Here is a 14,367-nt window from a genome sequence, read left to right as displayed (position 1 = left end):
ATGGTGCCTGTGCACCACGTTGGGGACCCCTGCCTTAACTAATCACTCACCCATTGTTTCATGGTGGGTGTGTGTGTGTTTCTATAATAATCTTCCTACTGTATTTTCCACTGCATGCATCCAATGAAGTGGGCTGTAGCCCACGAAAGCTTATGCTCAAATTTGTTAGTCTCTAAGGTGCCATAAGTACTCTTGTTCTTTTTGCTGAGCTTCAGTTCATTTACAAATTTGACACCATCAGCTCAGGATTGAACAAAGACTGAATGGAAAGCCAACTACAAAAGCAGTTTCTCCTCCCTTGGTGTTCACACCTCAGCTGCTAGAAGAGGACCTCATCCTCCCTGATTGAACTAACCTGGTTATCTCCAGAATGATTCTGGCCTGCATATTTATATCTGCCTCTGGAAATTTCCACCACATGCGTCTGACGAAGTGGGTATTCACCTACAAAAGCTTCTGCTCCAATACATCTATTAGTCTATAAAGTGCCACAGGACTCTTTGTGGCTTTTCATAAATCCAGTGTGTCTCAGTCCATAGTGGGTGGTTTTTTGTTTTTTTGGGTGTGTTTTTTTGTGTTTAGCAAAGTTAGAAGTCGGCGCCTATACAAGGAGCCGCATTTTAACTTCTGAAGAGCCGCATGTGCTCCAGAGCCACAGATTGGCCGCACCTGAGTTAGACCATCCCTGACAGGTGTTTGTCTAATCTGCTCTTAAGAATGTCTAACAATGGGGATTCCACAACCTCACTGGACAACTTATTCCAGTGCTTAACTGCCCTGACAAGAAAGTGATTTGTTGTTTTTTTTTCTTTCCTTTTCCCTATGACTAACCTCAGCCTCCCTTACTGCTATTTAAGCCCATTGCTGCTTGTCCTATCTTCAGAGGTTAAAGAGGACAATTCTCCCCCCTCTGCCCCCAACAACCTTTTATGTACTTGAAAACTTTTTTTTTCCCCCTCTCTCCCTCTCCTCAGTCTTGTCTTCTCTGGATTAAACAAACCCATTTTTTTTCAATCTTCGTTTTATAGGTAAGGCTGTGGTTTAGTCACAGGTATTTTACTAAAAGCAGCAAAGAATCCTGTGGCACCTTATAGACTAACAGACGTTTTGGAGCATGAGCTTTCGTGGGTGAATACCCACTTCTTCAGATGCATGCATCTGAAGAAGTGGGTATTCACCCACGAAAGCTCATGCTCCAAAACGTCTGTTAGTCTATAAGGTGCCACAGGATTCTTTGCTGCTTTTACAGATCCAGACTAACACGGCTACCCCTCTGATACTTGACAGGTATTTTACTAAAAGTCATAGGCCGTAAACAAAAATTCCCAGCCTGTGACTCGTACTATACTCCTGACTAAATCTTGGGAGTGCTGGAGGGCAGAGAACCGTGGTCACTGAGGGCTGCTGGGAGCTGAGGGACATGGGGGAGTTCCCTGGAAGCAGCAGCAAGGTAAACATTGCCCAGATCCCTGAGCCCCTTCCCACACCCAAACTGCTCCTCTTGGTGTTGGGTGAGGGTGCCCAAGACTGATCCAGCAGTGGCTGGTGCAACTGGCCCAGATGTTGCCTGAGCTGCTCAGGCAGCCCTGGAGCCAGCTGCACAGGCTGCTGCAGAAGTCATGGAAAGTCACAGAATCCATGACCTCTATGACAAACTCACAGCTTTACTCATAGGCAATGCTACCTCTCATTTTTTTCCATCCATGTTATATGCACTGACGTATGTGCACCACCAGTAGAAACAACCTATATATATTTAAATTTACCATAGTGATAATTATTCCAGCAAGGACAGGTTAGGCATTTTAAAACTCACTACTCAAACAACCATTTACTTCAAACCATGTCTCCAGTTTGTCCACATTTTAATTGTATCCACCAAAGCACTTGAAACCCCTCCCAGCTTGGTATTGTCAGCAAACTTTATACATGTGCTCTGTATGCCAGTTGTTTGAAACCAAATATGGATTCCAGTGTGAGGTGGCAGGGATGTGCAGTTGAGGGGAAGGCGGGGGTTGTTTCTCTATTGAAGCAGGTTCTCTTGGGGTATTTGAGTGTCCCATTCTAAGATTGGAGCTACTTCTCTGGAGTGTCCTTTGGTGAAGGCAGTTTTGAGTATGTTAAGGTGTATATCCCAGACTTGCTGCTTTGAGCATATTCTGTGGTATCGGAATGTCTAGCTGTAGATAACAGACTTTTTGGCACCCCAATAGCCTGAGAGAACCTGCTTCAATATGGAAATAAAACACCCCTCAGACTGCACACCCCTAGTTGTCACCTGCCAAACCATGCTGCAAGCCAAACAGGTACAATGCATACCAGATAGGGAATCCCTCCTGAAATAAATCTTTCCTGAACCCCTTCTTTTGCCTCCCTCAAACTCTCCAAGGTCCCCACAGAATGAACACACCACCTCAAAGCAGCACCAGACCCTTCTGGAACAACAGATTCAAAACTTGTAGACACATCTCCACTGCTACAGTGCTCACTCCCCCACACACACATCTTTCAGGATCCAGAGCTCTTACATGTGCCTATCAGACTATGTGGTGTACTAAATGCCCCAATAACTATGGGGGTGAACCCAGACAGACCATCACTATGCTCTTGAATGAACTCTCAGAAAAATATTAAGGCAAAAACACCTATTACCTGTGGGTGAACAATTTTCACAAAGTCATCACTCTATATCTGACCTCAGTCCCCATCCTCAAAGGAAACCTGCACACACTGTTCAGAAGATAGGCCTGAGAGCTTAAATTCCTAACTTTGCTATACACTAAAAATCATGAACTGAAGAGAGACACTAGAGTTATGTATCGGGGGGTAGCCGTGTTAGTCTGTAGCCACAAAAACAAGGAGTCCAGTGGCACCTTAAAGACCAAGGGTATGGCTACTCTTGAAACTTCAAAGCGCTGCCACGGCTCTCCTAGCGCTGCACGTAAACCACCTCCTCATGGGGTTTTGCTTGCAGCGTTGGGAGCCGCACTCCCAGAGCTGCGGCACTCTTTACACTGGCGCTTTACAGCGCTGTAACTTGCAGTGCTCAGGTGGGTGTTTTTTTCACACCCCTGAGCGAGAAAGTTGCAGCGCTGTAAAGCGCCAGTGTAGCCAAGGCCTAAGAGAGGCTGTGGGGGGAGGAATAGTTCAGTGGTTTGAGTGTTGGTCTGCTAAATGCACGGTTGTGAGCTCAATCCTTGAGGGGGCCATTTAGGGATCTGTCTAGGGATGGGTCCTGCTTTGAGTAGCAGGTTGGATTAGATGACCTCCTGAGGTCCCTTCTAACCCTGATATTCTATGATTTAGTTGGGTATAAGCTTTTGTGGATTAAAAAAAAAAACCTCTTCTTCAGATGCATAGAGTGAAAATTACAGATGCAGGAATAAATATACTGGCATATGAAGAGAAGAGAGTTACCTTAAAAGTGGAGAATCAGGGTGGATGTGATCCACTCCCAATAATTGATGCTGATTGGGTGGTTCCTCAGTTTCTTTGAAAGTGTGGGGCACAATCTCTCACCATAGTCAGTGTAATGTGGCGATGAATTTTTTACCTTCAGTCCATTTGGTATGTTGTCCATCTGTTTGCACTTGGAGAGGAAGATGATGTCTGTCTGCATCTGTGCAAAAGCTTATGCCCAAATAAATCTGTTACTTTTTAAGGTGCCACTGGACTCCTCATTGTTTTTGTGGATACAGACTAACACGGCTACCCCTCTGATACTTGGCACCATGCAAGGCAGTGAATTTAGCCATATGAAGTGGAAATCCATAAACTTCATGAAAAAACTCACACAAATACAGACTATATGGTGAGAGATTGTGCCAAACACTCTCAAAGAAACTGAGGAACCACCTGATCAGCATCAGTTATTAGGACTGGACCACATCCCCCTGATTGACTTGGCCTTGTCAACACTGGTCTTTAAGGTGCCACCAGACTCCTTACTGGATTTATGGCTTATTACAACAATCTGTAACCCACTAACATTTCCCCCACCCCCAGCTGTCAGGGTTTTAACAAGTCACTTTACCTTGAATGGTCCTTTATAGCACATATTCTAACCAATCTGTTCCACCTTGTGTTTAGCTGTGATGCTCTGAGTACCTTCCCCAGCCCTGAAGAAGAGCCCTTTGTGGTTCCAAAGCTTGTCTGTCTCACCAACTGACCATTGATCCACTGAAAGATATCGCCCCCCTACCCTGTCTCTCTCATATCCCGGGATGGACACTGCTATACCAACACTGCAAACATCTCATGAGTTGTCAGCCTTGTCAGTCTCTTGCAAACAAGTCTATATCCTGCTCCAACCCTCTGTGCCAGGCCCCAGCCCTGTCAATTACAAGCTTAACTGTTGTGCAGGTATAAAACCTCCCTGGGCTGTTACTGAGGGCCTGAGCATGTACCGTACAGGGTGTTGGCAGTGCTCCCAAATCCCAAGAGAGAACCCCTTCCAACAGACCGGCTAGCACCCCTGGCATTGTGGTTTCTCTGCATGCCCATGCCCCTTGTAACAGGAGCAGGGCTAGCACAGTGGGCACTCATAAGAATGGCCATACTGGGTCAGAACAAACAGAACAGGGCAACTTTCAAGTGGTTCACTCCCAGCTTCTAGCAGCTAGAGGCTTAGGACACCCAGAGCATGGAGTTCTATCTTCCTTCTGAAACACGGCTCAGGAGAACTCTGGAACGGGATCTGTTCCAAGTAAGTGGTCTGGGGAAAGAGCAGGGCCAATGGCCTCCTTTTCATGTGATCTGAGAGTGTAGAGTCTTGGTGTGTTCAAACCGGTCCAGAAGCCTTTCATTGTGCACTCACACTAGGCTTTTCCTCCTCAGACACAGATGAGTCTGCTGCCACTGCTCCTTTTGTTCTTGGCTTCAAGGCAAACTGTACCTTAAGCACAAGTCAAAGGTAAGAGCTAACTCTCCTCTCGCATCTTCTAGCAGCCACTCTGCACCCCTTTGGGAAAAGAGGGCCACTGATCAGGCCGGGTCCCCCACTGGCATGAATATCCCAGCTCTACTATCAGAGGGGTAGTCATGTTAGTTTCAGGAGCTATGACTTCATTGCAAGTCTCATGATCCTTGGGGACTGCTTTTTTTGTAAAGCCCCAGCAGCTGGGAAGCTGAGTGATTTAAAACAAGTCTTTAGCCCTGCTGGTTGAGAGGAAAGGTTGAGAATGTGGACTGTGTAAACCTAAATGCTCTGTAACTGTCAGGCAAAAATAAACCAACTCCTAGAATTTCATGGGGTTTTGAGGCTTGACTTTTAGGCTAGTTTGTGTTTAACACTTGGGGCTGGCCACACTGTCTGGCCAGCTGGGCTCTTGCCCCTCTAACAGCTCTGTGCACTCCTGCAATAGTCACTCTTGGTTGCTGCCATTCTAGTTGGGCGACCAGAAATCTAATGGAACTTCACTACAAACACCCCTGTAATACCCAAGGGTATAATGGACCTGCTTCTGCTCATGTTACACCCATGCAATCTGCAGCCCTTAGTCAGGCTCTGCAGGTATAACTGAGGTCAGAACTGGGCCAGTACATGGTTCTGCTGGGCATAAATGGAGCCACCAAGAGGACTGCTTGGAGACTCCTCCCTGAGTTTGCAGAGGTGGGAAAGAACTGATGTGCCCAGGTCTCACAGATAATGTGAGCATTATCACAGGTCAGCTAGCCCCATAGGTCTTGGCCCTATCCGTGACATGTTTTTCCCCAAGTGGGGAAAATGAAAGTCGTGTAACAGGGTCATGTGACTCACCAATCAGGTCTCTGTGATAGGTAAGGAAAAGTCCTGGGGGAGCTGCAGAGAAGAAGGCAGCTCCAGCTGGGTAGGACGGGGAGCAGCCTGCCAAGGCAAGTAAGGCTCCAGGCAGAAAGGCCTGTGAGTGAGAAGGAGGCAGCAATCATGTTAGGAATACATTGCTCTATTCCTGTTACACTCCCTCCACCCCGTGCATGAGGGAGAAAGCCCAACTCAATTTCTGTTCCTTTGGGTCTATCAGGATCCAAAACATCTGCCAGGGTCAGAGTCTATTAAATTCCATTAGCAATTTCACAGACATCCATGGAGCTTCTCGTAGCTTATACCCATGTAACTAAGAGCATTGGGGCTCCTTGGTTCTTAACCCTTCTTATGACTTAGGGCTTGTTTTCAGTTAGAGTGCCACAGCTGTAGTGCTTTAGTGAAGATGGGAGGGCATAGCTAATGAGAAGGGGTAGCTATGTCAATGGCAGAAGCCCTCTTGTCTACACAGCATTGTCTACCTGGGGGGCTAGGGCAGTGTAGGAGGCAGTGTACACCTGGCCACAGACAATGCAGTGAGGCGAGTTCCCAAGCTCTTGAAGCCTGGCAGTTACAGGGGCACTAGGAGCAGGGGATCCAGAGTTCAGTGGAATGGCAGCCACACTGTAGCTTTGGGGGACAAACAGCTGAACACCAGAGATGTGGGGGGCTCTTACTGGAAGTGAAATATCCCTCTAAGGAAACGCAGGCGGAGTTCCAAAGCAAGACTGGATATGCAGGAGCAGACAGCTGTTGGCTGCTTCACCCTGAAATCCTTGCTTTGTGAGTGGAACATGTCTAGCTCCTTCCCCCGTTTAAACACATGGCAGCAGGAAATGCTGACTTATGCCAGTTACTGTAAATGTGCTTTCTAAGAAGGGTCCGAGTGGTGGTAGCACCTGGGGACCTCAGATGGGGAGCAGGACCCCGCTGTGCTAGGGGCTGGGCAAACAAGCCAAGACTGTTCATGCCCCAGAGAGCTCATGATCCAGACACTGTGGGCACATTCTCCACAAACCCTCCCAGCCAGGAGTAAAATCCATGCAGGTGCCTGAACAGCTGCTGTTTGCCAAGGTGGGAGGGGGCCATCGTTCACTTGGGCTGAAGGTCCAAGCTTATGTGTGGGCTGCCCTGGGAAGGCACATGGCAGCTTACAGCCAAGGCATTGCCCCTGCCCTGGGGGCAAGACTTTCTTGTTACCAAGTGTATTGTGGGAAAACAATCCAGTGCACTCTGGCATGGAACAGGATAGAGAGACCCTGCCAGGACTCCCTAAGGGAAAGTCCAGCTGGCAGAAGGGGGAACCCTCAAGCACACAAAGGTGGCAGATCCCAGGGAATGCCATGAGGCCCTATTTAGAACTGGCCTTTCAGAGCTGGGTAACCTGGAGTACGATGCATGTAACAGTGGGGATGGGGCTTATGAAGGCAGAGTCCCGTGATGCAGGCATGTCCTATGCAGAAAGTCCCTTCAGACAGCTCCCACATGCTATCTGGCAGCCTGACATGGGCCATGCTAAGTGCTCATCCTAGTGTATGTGTACTAACTCATCTCTATTTCCATCTCATTGTCCAGTGTTGGTGAGACAGGCCAGGATGGAAACCAGCAAATGCAGGCTGTAAGCACCTCAGCAGCAGCATGGACTCCGAAGGGTCACTCCTGGAGAAATGGTATGAGGCCAGGACACCATCGGAGTGGGACTAAACTTTTATAAGTGTCTGGGAGGTGGGGAAGGGTCATGATATAACATCAAGTTTATCACAAGAGCCCGTATGTCCCTGCTATACTGGGTCAGCCCTGAGTCTTACTGTGCTCATGTCGTGGACATGTCTTGTACTCCAGGACATTTGCTGTCTAGTCTCTGAAGGGACTAGTTACTAAGGTACTTGCTCAAGGCACACTGCTTTCATGAGCAGAACGTGTCCTGTAGCTAGCAGCCAACAATCCCATGGAATGAGGGAGCAGTCGAGTGAAGATCCTAAGTGAGGGTGGACTCCAGCAAAGCTGCTTCCTGCCCAAAGTGAATGTTACTGAACTAGTGTCACTTCCTGAAAGCTCAGTGTCCTAGAGGACCTTCCTCCACTAGAAACAGGCTGATGTTACTTTTGAGTCAGAAGCTCTCTGAGGCTATATAGTGCACACTAAAATAGTGCCCTCTTGTATAAGTAACATGTGACCCTAAGGCCTGGTCTGTGTACAGATCTTGTCCTGGGGCAGTTAGATCAGTGAGAGGTGTGACTTTTTAGCACTGTAGACCCCAGTACCACCCCTAGAGTGGATGTAGTTCTACACGTTTATATCAGTAGAGTTTATTCACCTTCTCGTATAGGAATAGCTATCCCAGGAATAGCACTCCTATACCAGCATAACTGCCTCAACACTAGGGTGCACCACTTTAACTGTACTGGTATAGCCGGTGGCTCAGCCCTTCAATTTGATGCCTTGGCTTCTGACTCTGAAAACATGGTCTTCTTCTTCTGTAACCTTGACATAACTTGATCATGGCATGTGACATTACAGCAGGACCTGCTGTTTATAAATGTAGTACCTTCCCCTGCCTGCAGTCTGTCATAATTCCTGACTCTCTCTCTCTCTTGCTCTTTCTGCAGGCTGTCTGTGAGGCTCTTGCTATGGGAAAGAGCAGCCTGGAGAAGAGTTGAAGCTTTTAAATTTGTAGATTTCCCCAATAGCCGTTTTAAACATGTTCTTAGTGTCCAGATTGAGAAATAAAACTTCCCTTTGTATCAACAGTGTGTTGCGTTCTCTGCTCCCAGAAGAGACCATGTCAATGGCCTGACAGGTGGCCCAGTGACACATTAACCCTTCTGAAAAGTGCATTTTCCATCTACTCTTCCTTCCCAACAGAGGTGGCTTGGATGGAATGAACCCTTCATTGCCTTTGAGGAGCGATTAATAAGACTGGGACTTTTCAGGAAAAGAGACGACAAAGGGGGGGTATGATAGAGGTTTATAAAATTATGACTGGTGAGGAGAAAGTGAATAAGGGAGTATTATTTACTCCTTCTCATAACACAAGAACTAGGGGTAACCAAATGAAATTACTAGGCATCAGGTTTAAAACAAACAAAAGGAATTATTTCTTCACACAATGCACAGTCAACCTGTGGAACTCCTTGCCAGAGAATGTTGTGAAGGCCAAGACTATAACAGGGTTCAAAAGAACTAGATAAGTTCATGGAGGATAGTTCCATCAATGACTATTAGCCTGGCTGGGCAGGGATGGCATCCCTAGTCTTTGTTTGCCAGATGCTGGAAATGGACAACAGGATGGATCACTTGATTACCTATTCTGTTCATTCCCTCTGGGACATCTGGCATTGGCCACTGTCAGAAGACAGGATACTGGGGTAGATGAACCATTGGTCTGACCCAGTATGGCCATTCTTATGCCTCTTAAGATCTAGTGGCCCCGTATAGCCTGACCTAGTTATCACAGGCCAGGAATTTCACTGTTACCCCCATATGAAGCCTAGTAACCTGTTTGACTAAAGCATCTTCCAAAAGGCCTCCAGCCTGGATTTGAAGACCCCCCCACGAGAAGGAGAATCCATCCCCTTCCCGTGGGAGTTTATTCCAAGGAGAAATCATCATCACTATGAAAAATGTGCCTTATTTCTAATTTGAATCTGTTTGCTTTCACCTTCAGCTACTGCCTCTTGCTCTGACTTTCTCCCCTAGATTGAAGAGCCCTTTAGATTCCAGTATCTGAGATCCCAAGGGAGGTATGCTGATAAGCTCGTGTTGATAAGCTGAACAGCCTGAGCTCCCTGGGTCTCACTGCAAGGCATCTTCTCCAGCCCTTGAACCATTTCTGTAGCTCTTTTCTGCACCCTCCTCCATTTTTCAACACTTATTTAAATTAGGACTGTGGATTAATTGCGGTTAACTCACGATTAACTCAAAACAATTAATTGTGATTAATCGCACTGTTAAACAATAGAATACCAATTGAAACGTATTAAATATTTTCAATCTTTTTCTACACTTTCGAATATATTCATTTCAACAGGGCTGGCTTTAGGAAATGCAGGGCCCAATTCGAACAGTTTCGACTGGGCCGCGGCAGGGATGACTATATATATAAAAAAAAAAATGTAAAAAACACATAGGGCTTGTACTCACCGGGCGGTGCTCCGAGTCTTCGGCAGTGGGTCCTTCACTCGCTCTAGGTCTTCCGTGGCACTGAAGGACCCACCACCGAAGTGTCGCTGAAGACCCGGAGCGCCGCCAGGTGAGTAAAAATTAAAAAGGCGCCTCTAGCCAGGGAAGAGATTCTCACTGGGCACGGGGCTCTCTTAGGCGCAGGGCCCGATTCAGGGGAATTGGTGGAATTGGCCTAAAGCCGGCCCTGTATTTCAATTACAACACAATACAAAGTGTACAGCACTCACTCTATTATTTTTATTACAATATTTGCACTGTAAAAATGATGAAAAAATAGTATTTTTCAATTCACCTCATACAGGTACTGTACTGCAATCTCTTTATCATGAAAGTGCAACTTACAAATGTAATGGGTTTTTTTGTTGCATAACTGCATTCAAAAACAAAACAATGAAAAACTTTAGACCTTACAAGTCCACTCAATCCTACTGCTTGTTCAGCTAATCACTCAGACAAACAAGTATGTTTACATTTGCAGAATATGTTTACAATGTCACCTGAAAGTGAGAACAGGCATTCGCATGGCACTGTTGTAGCGGGCATCGCAAGATACTGGTGTTGGTCCTGCTTTGAGCAGGGGATTGGACTAGATGACCTCCTGAGGTCTCTTCCAATCCTAATATTCTGTGGTTCTATACGTACAGGCCAGATGCACTAAAGATTCATATGCCCCTTCATGCTTAGGCCATCATTCCAGAGGACATGCCTCCATGCTGATGACCCTTGTTAAAAAAATGTGTTAATTAAATTTGTGACTGAACTCCTTGGGGGAGAACTGTATGTCACCTGCTCTGTTTTTTGGCCTGCATCTGCCATATATTTCATTTTATAGCAGTCTCAGATGATGACCCAAGACATGTTCTTCATTTTAAGAACACTTTCACTGCAAATTCGACAAAAGACAAAGAAGATACCAATGTGAAATGTCTAAAGATAGCTACAGCATTTGACCCAAGATTTAAGAATCTGAAGTTCCATCCAAAATCTGAGAGGGGTGAGGTATGGAGCATGCTTTCAAAAGTCTGAAAAGAGCAACACTCTGATGCGGAAACTACAGAACCCAAACCACCAAAAAAGAAAATCAACCTTCCGCTGGTCGACTCTGACTCAGATGATGAAAATGAACATGTATCGGTCCGCTCTGCTTTGGATCATTATTGAGCAGAACCCATCATCAGCATGGATGCATGTCCTCTGGAATGGTGGCTGAAGCATCAAGGGACATATGACTCTTTAGCACATCTGGCATGTAAATATTTTGTGACACTGGCTACAACAACAGTGCCGTGCAAAGGCCTGTTCTCACTTTCAGGTGACATTGTAAACAAGAAGCAGGCTGCATTATATTCTACAAATGTAAACAAATTTGTCTGAGCGATTGGCTGAACAAGTAGTAGGACTGAGTGGACTTGTAAGCTCTAAAGTTTTATATTGTTTTATTTTTTAATGCAGTTTTTTGGGTACATAATTCTACATTTGTAAGTTCAACTTTCATGAGAAAGAGATTGCACTTCAATACTTGTATTGGGTGAATTGAAAAATACTATTGTTTTTGTTTTTTAGAGCGCAAATATTTGTAATAAAAAATAAATATAGTGAGCAATGTACAAATTGTATTGTGTAGAATATGAAATTTGTATTGTGTATGAAAATGTAGAAAACATCCACAAATATTCAAATAAATGGTATCCTGTTATTGTTTGACTAATTTTTTTAATTGCTTGACAATCCTAATTTAAGTTTTTTTTAAAAAGCTAGCTGGCTGTACTGGATGCAGTATTCCCATATCTGTCTCACCAAGGCCAGTTAAAGAGGTAAAATCACCTCACTACTCACTTTTTTTAAACAGACATGGATTATGAGTCCTCTCAGCTGTAGCATCACAATGGGAGTTCACGAGCTGCTTCTTTTCGTCTTAAGACCTGTAAATCCTCTTCAGCCAGTGCTCTCCAGGATCCAGTCCCCCATTCGGTAGGTATGGTCTGCATTCCTTGTTCTGAAATGGCTGTTCCTTGCATTTGGCTGTAGTAAAATCAATGTTATTTGAAGGGGCCCAGCTTAGCCTGTATTTTCAGTCTTCTGAACATATTGTCCCATATCCTCTAACAGTGACTTGCTTTCTTCCTTTGAAGCTAGTTGCAACCCTGCAGAGGCTCTCACTTTTGGATGATGGTGTCCAAACTGTGCTAAAGCCTCTTACAGGTAAAGTGTTCCTTGCTTCCCCCTCCCTGCAACAAGACAGTGGATCTATTAACTGGGCTGCATGCAGCATAGTCTACCCCAGTACAAGGGGCATTTATCACAAGCCGCTGTCCCTTTGTGTGAGAGCTACCACTAGAGGGTTGCATGCATCATAGCTTCTGTAGGCTGAGTTCATTGTGAACAGCAGGGACTCCTTGGGTGCTCCCACTTCTTCCCCTTTCAGCTCTGTGTCTTCCTCTCATTCCCCTGCACTTTAGCAACTCCCTAAAGCCCCACTAGTGGCAGGGGCTGTGTGTACCCCATACCAGAGTCCCCCATATCTCTTCCATGCTGGAGTCCTTAATTCTTCCCCCATGGCAGGGGTTGTGTGCACATGCTCCTCTCCTCCCAATTGCATTCAGAAGTTGTGCTCTCTCCAGATGCCATCAATTTGAGTTCAGTGTTGTAGCCATGTTGGTCCTAGAACATTAGAGAGAAGATGGGTAAGGTGATCTCTCTTACTGGACCAACTTCTGCTGAGAAAAGCTTGTCTCTTGACTCACCATCTTGCATGTAAGGCCTTGCAAACTGGGCCAAAAATCACTTAGTTGGACTCTTCTGTTGCTTTTGCTATAGGTAAAACTCTAGCCTGTCTACAGGGTGGGTTCCGCTAGCAATGATCAGCATCACAGGACTTACTCTTGAGGGGACAGATCTCACATAAACAGGGAAGGAAAGTGGCTGTAAAAGCAGCCCTGGCTGGGCAGAGCAGTGCAATCTTGTTCTGGCATCTCAAGTGGATGGGAGAGTATTGCAGTTTCCTCTAATTTGATTCTTGTCCACACTATCACTGTTCCTTTAGCGGATTACTTAGCTTCCCCTATGTCAGATCCTGTGGAACCGTGTGCTGTGCCCTAGGGAACCTCTCAGTGTGCCTGACCCAAAGGGGTCTGTGATGTTCTGTACCTTGTGGGAATACCCTACACCCCCACATTCATCCTTTTCATATAATTGTGTGGTATCTAATGCAAAGTTTGTCATGTTGGATGTCTTCAGAAGGCTCATGATATACTGAGCATTGTTATGGTAATGTTATAGTAATTGTTATAGGTTGTAATTTCCTGTATATAGTTTTGAGGCTGAAAATGTGTCCTCATGGCTTAAAACAAGGCCAGGCAAAAACTCCCCAAGAGCAGAGGGGCAGTTCACACCTCATCAGGGCATGTATGGGACAAACCCAGCCCAGCCTCACAGGAACAGAGGACACTGGCCTAGGCAGCAACAAAGGATCTGTTGGACTCTCAAGTGAGTCACTCCCCTTCCTTTAGTCAGTTTGGCACAGCGATGAGGTAATGCTCATCTGACTCTGAAAGGGACGGGGAAACAAAGTGAAGAGGGAAGAAATAACATGATAAAAGAGAGAGACGTTTGCCATGCTCTTCCTCTCTATTCCACCTACATCTACAGACATCACCACCCAGCGACTGAAGCACTGCTCTAAGGGGAGAGCCTGGCTGAAAGGGCAGCCAGTGGTGAGAAGTATGTCAGTTTGTAAGGGCACTGAAAGTGTTAAGATCGGTTTAGAATGCATTTTGCTTTTATTTCATTTGACCAAATCTGACTTAGATTTTAAGTGATTATAAGTGTCATAAACAGATAGCTAAGGGTTAATGTCTCTTTCACCTGGAAAGGAGTAACCTGAAACACCTGAACAAAGGACCAATCAGGAAACAAGACTTTTTCAAATCTGGGTGGAGGGAAGTTTGTGTGTGAGTCCTTTGTTTTTGTCTTCTGCCTGTACTCTCTCTCGGCTATGAGAGGATTTCTGTCTCCTGTTTTCTAATCTTCTGTTTCCAGGTTGTAAGTACAAAGATAGGAAGACCATAGGTTTATTTTTTTTGTATTTACATGTGTGTAGTTGCTGGAATGTGTTAAATTGTATACTTTGTGGATAAGGCTGTATATTCATATTTCTTTTAAGCAATTGACCCTGTATTTGTCACCTTAATACAGAGAGACCATTTTTATGTATTTTTCTTTCTTTTTACATAAAGCTTTCTTTTTTAAGACCTGTTGGAGTTTTTCTTTAGTGGGGAACTCCAGGGAATTGAGTCTGTAGCTCACCAGGGAATTGGTGGGAGGAAGAAGTCAGGGGGAAATCTGTGTGTGTTAGATTTAGTAGCCTGATTTTGCATTCCCTCTGGATGAAGGAGGGGGAT

General features: G+C 45.5%; 1 protein-coding gene across 3 annotated transcripts in view; it reads left to right on the top strand.

The window, feature by feature from the left end:
• LOC127035726 (gametocyte-specific factor 1-like) overlaps nucleotides 1-13,923 on the top strand; it is a 34,321-nt gene extending 20,398 nt beyond the window's left edge. The window contains exons 5-8 of one of the 3 annotated variants that reach the window (XR_007769902.1): nucleotides 4,837-4,912; nucleotides 7,358-7,452; nucleotides 11,817-11,938; nucleotides 13,616-13,923. Coding sequence is in view for 1 of the 3 variants with exons in the window: in XM_050926010.1 (XP_050781967.1) it covers nucleotides 4,837-4,912; nucleotides 7,358-7,452; nucleotides 8,392-8,402 (182 nt within the window). In the remaining 2 variants the exon portion in view is untranslated. Of the gene's footprint in view, nucleotides 1-4,836; nucleotides 4,913-7,357; nucleotides 7,453-8,391; nucleotides 8,533-11,816; nucleotides 11,939-12,099; nucleotides 12,117-13,615 lie in introns of those variants that run through there. The other 2 variants (XR_007769903.1, XM_050926010.1) reach the window with 2 other exon arrangements.
• The last annotated feature ends 444 nt before the right edge of the window (nucleotides 13,924-14,367 follow it).

This window comes from Gopherus flavomarginatus, chromosome 16 (assembly GCF_025201925.1).
Source record: "Gopherus flavomarginatus isolate rGopFla2 chromosome 16, rGopFla2.mat.asm, whole genome shotgun sequence".
Lineage (NCBI taxonomy): Eukaryota > Metazoa > Chordata > Testudines > Testudinidae > Gopherus > Gopherus flavomarginatus.
Note: the sequence above shows the minus strand (reverse complement) of the source record. Positions and strands in the feature narration are given on the sequence as shown.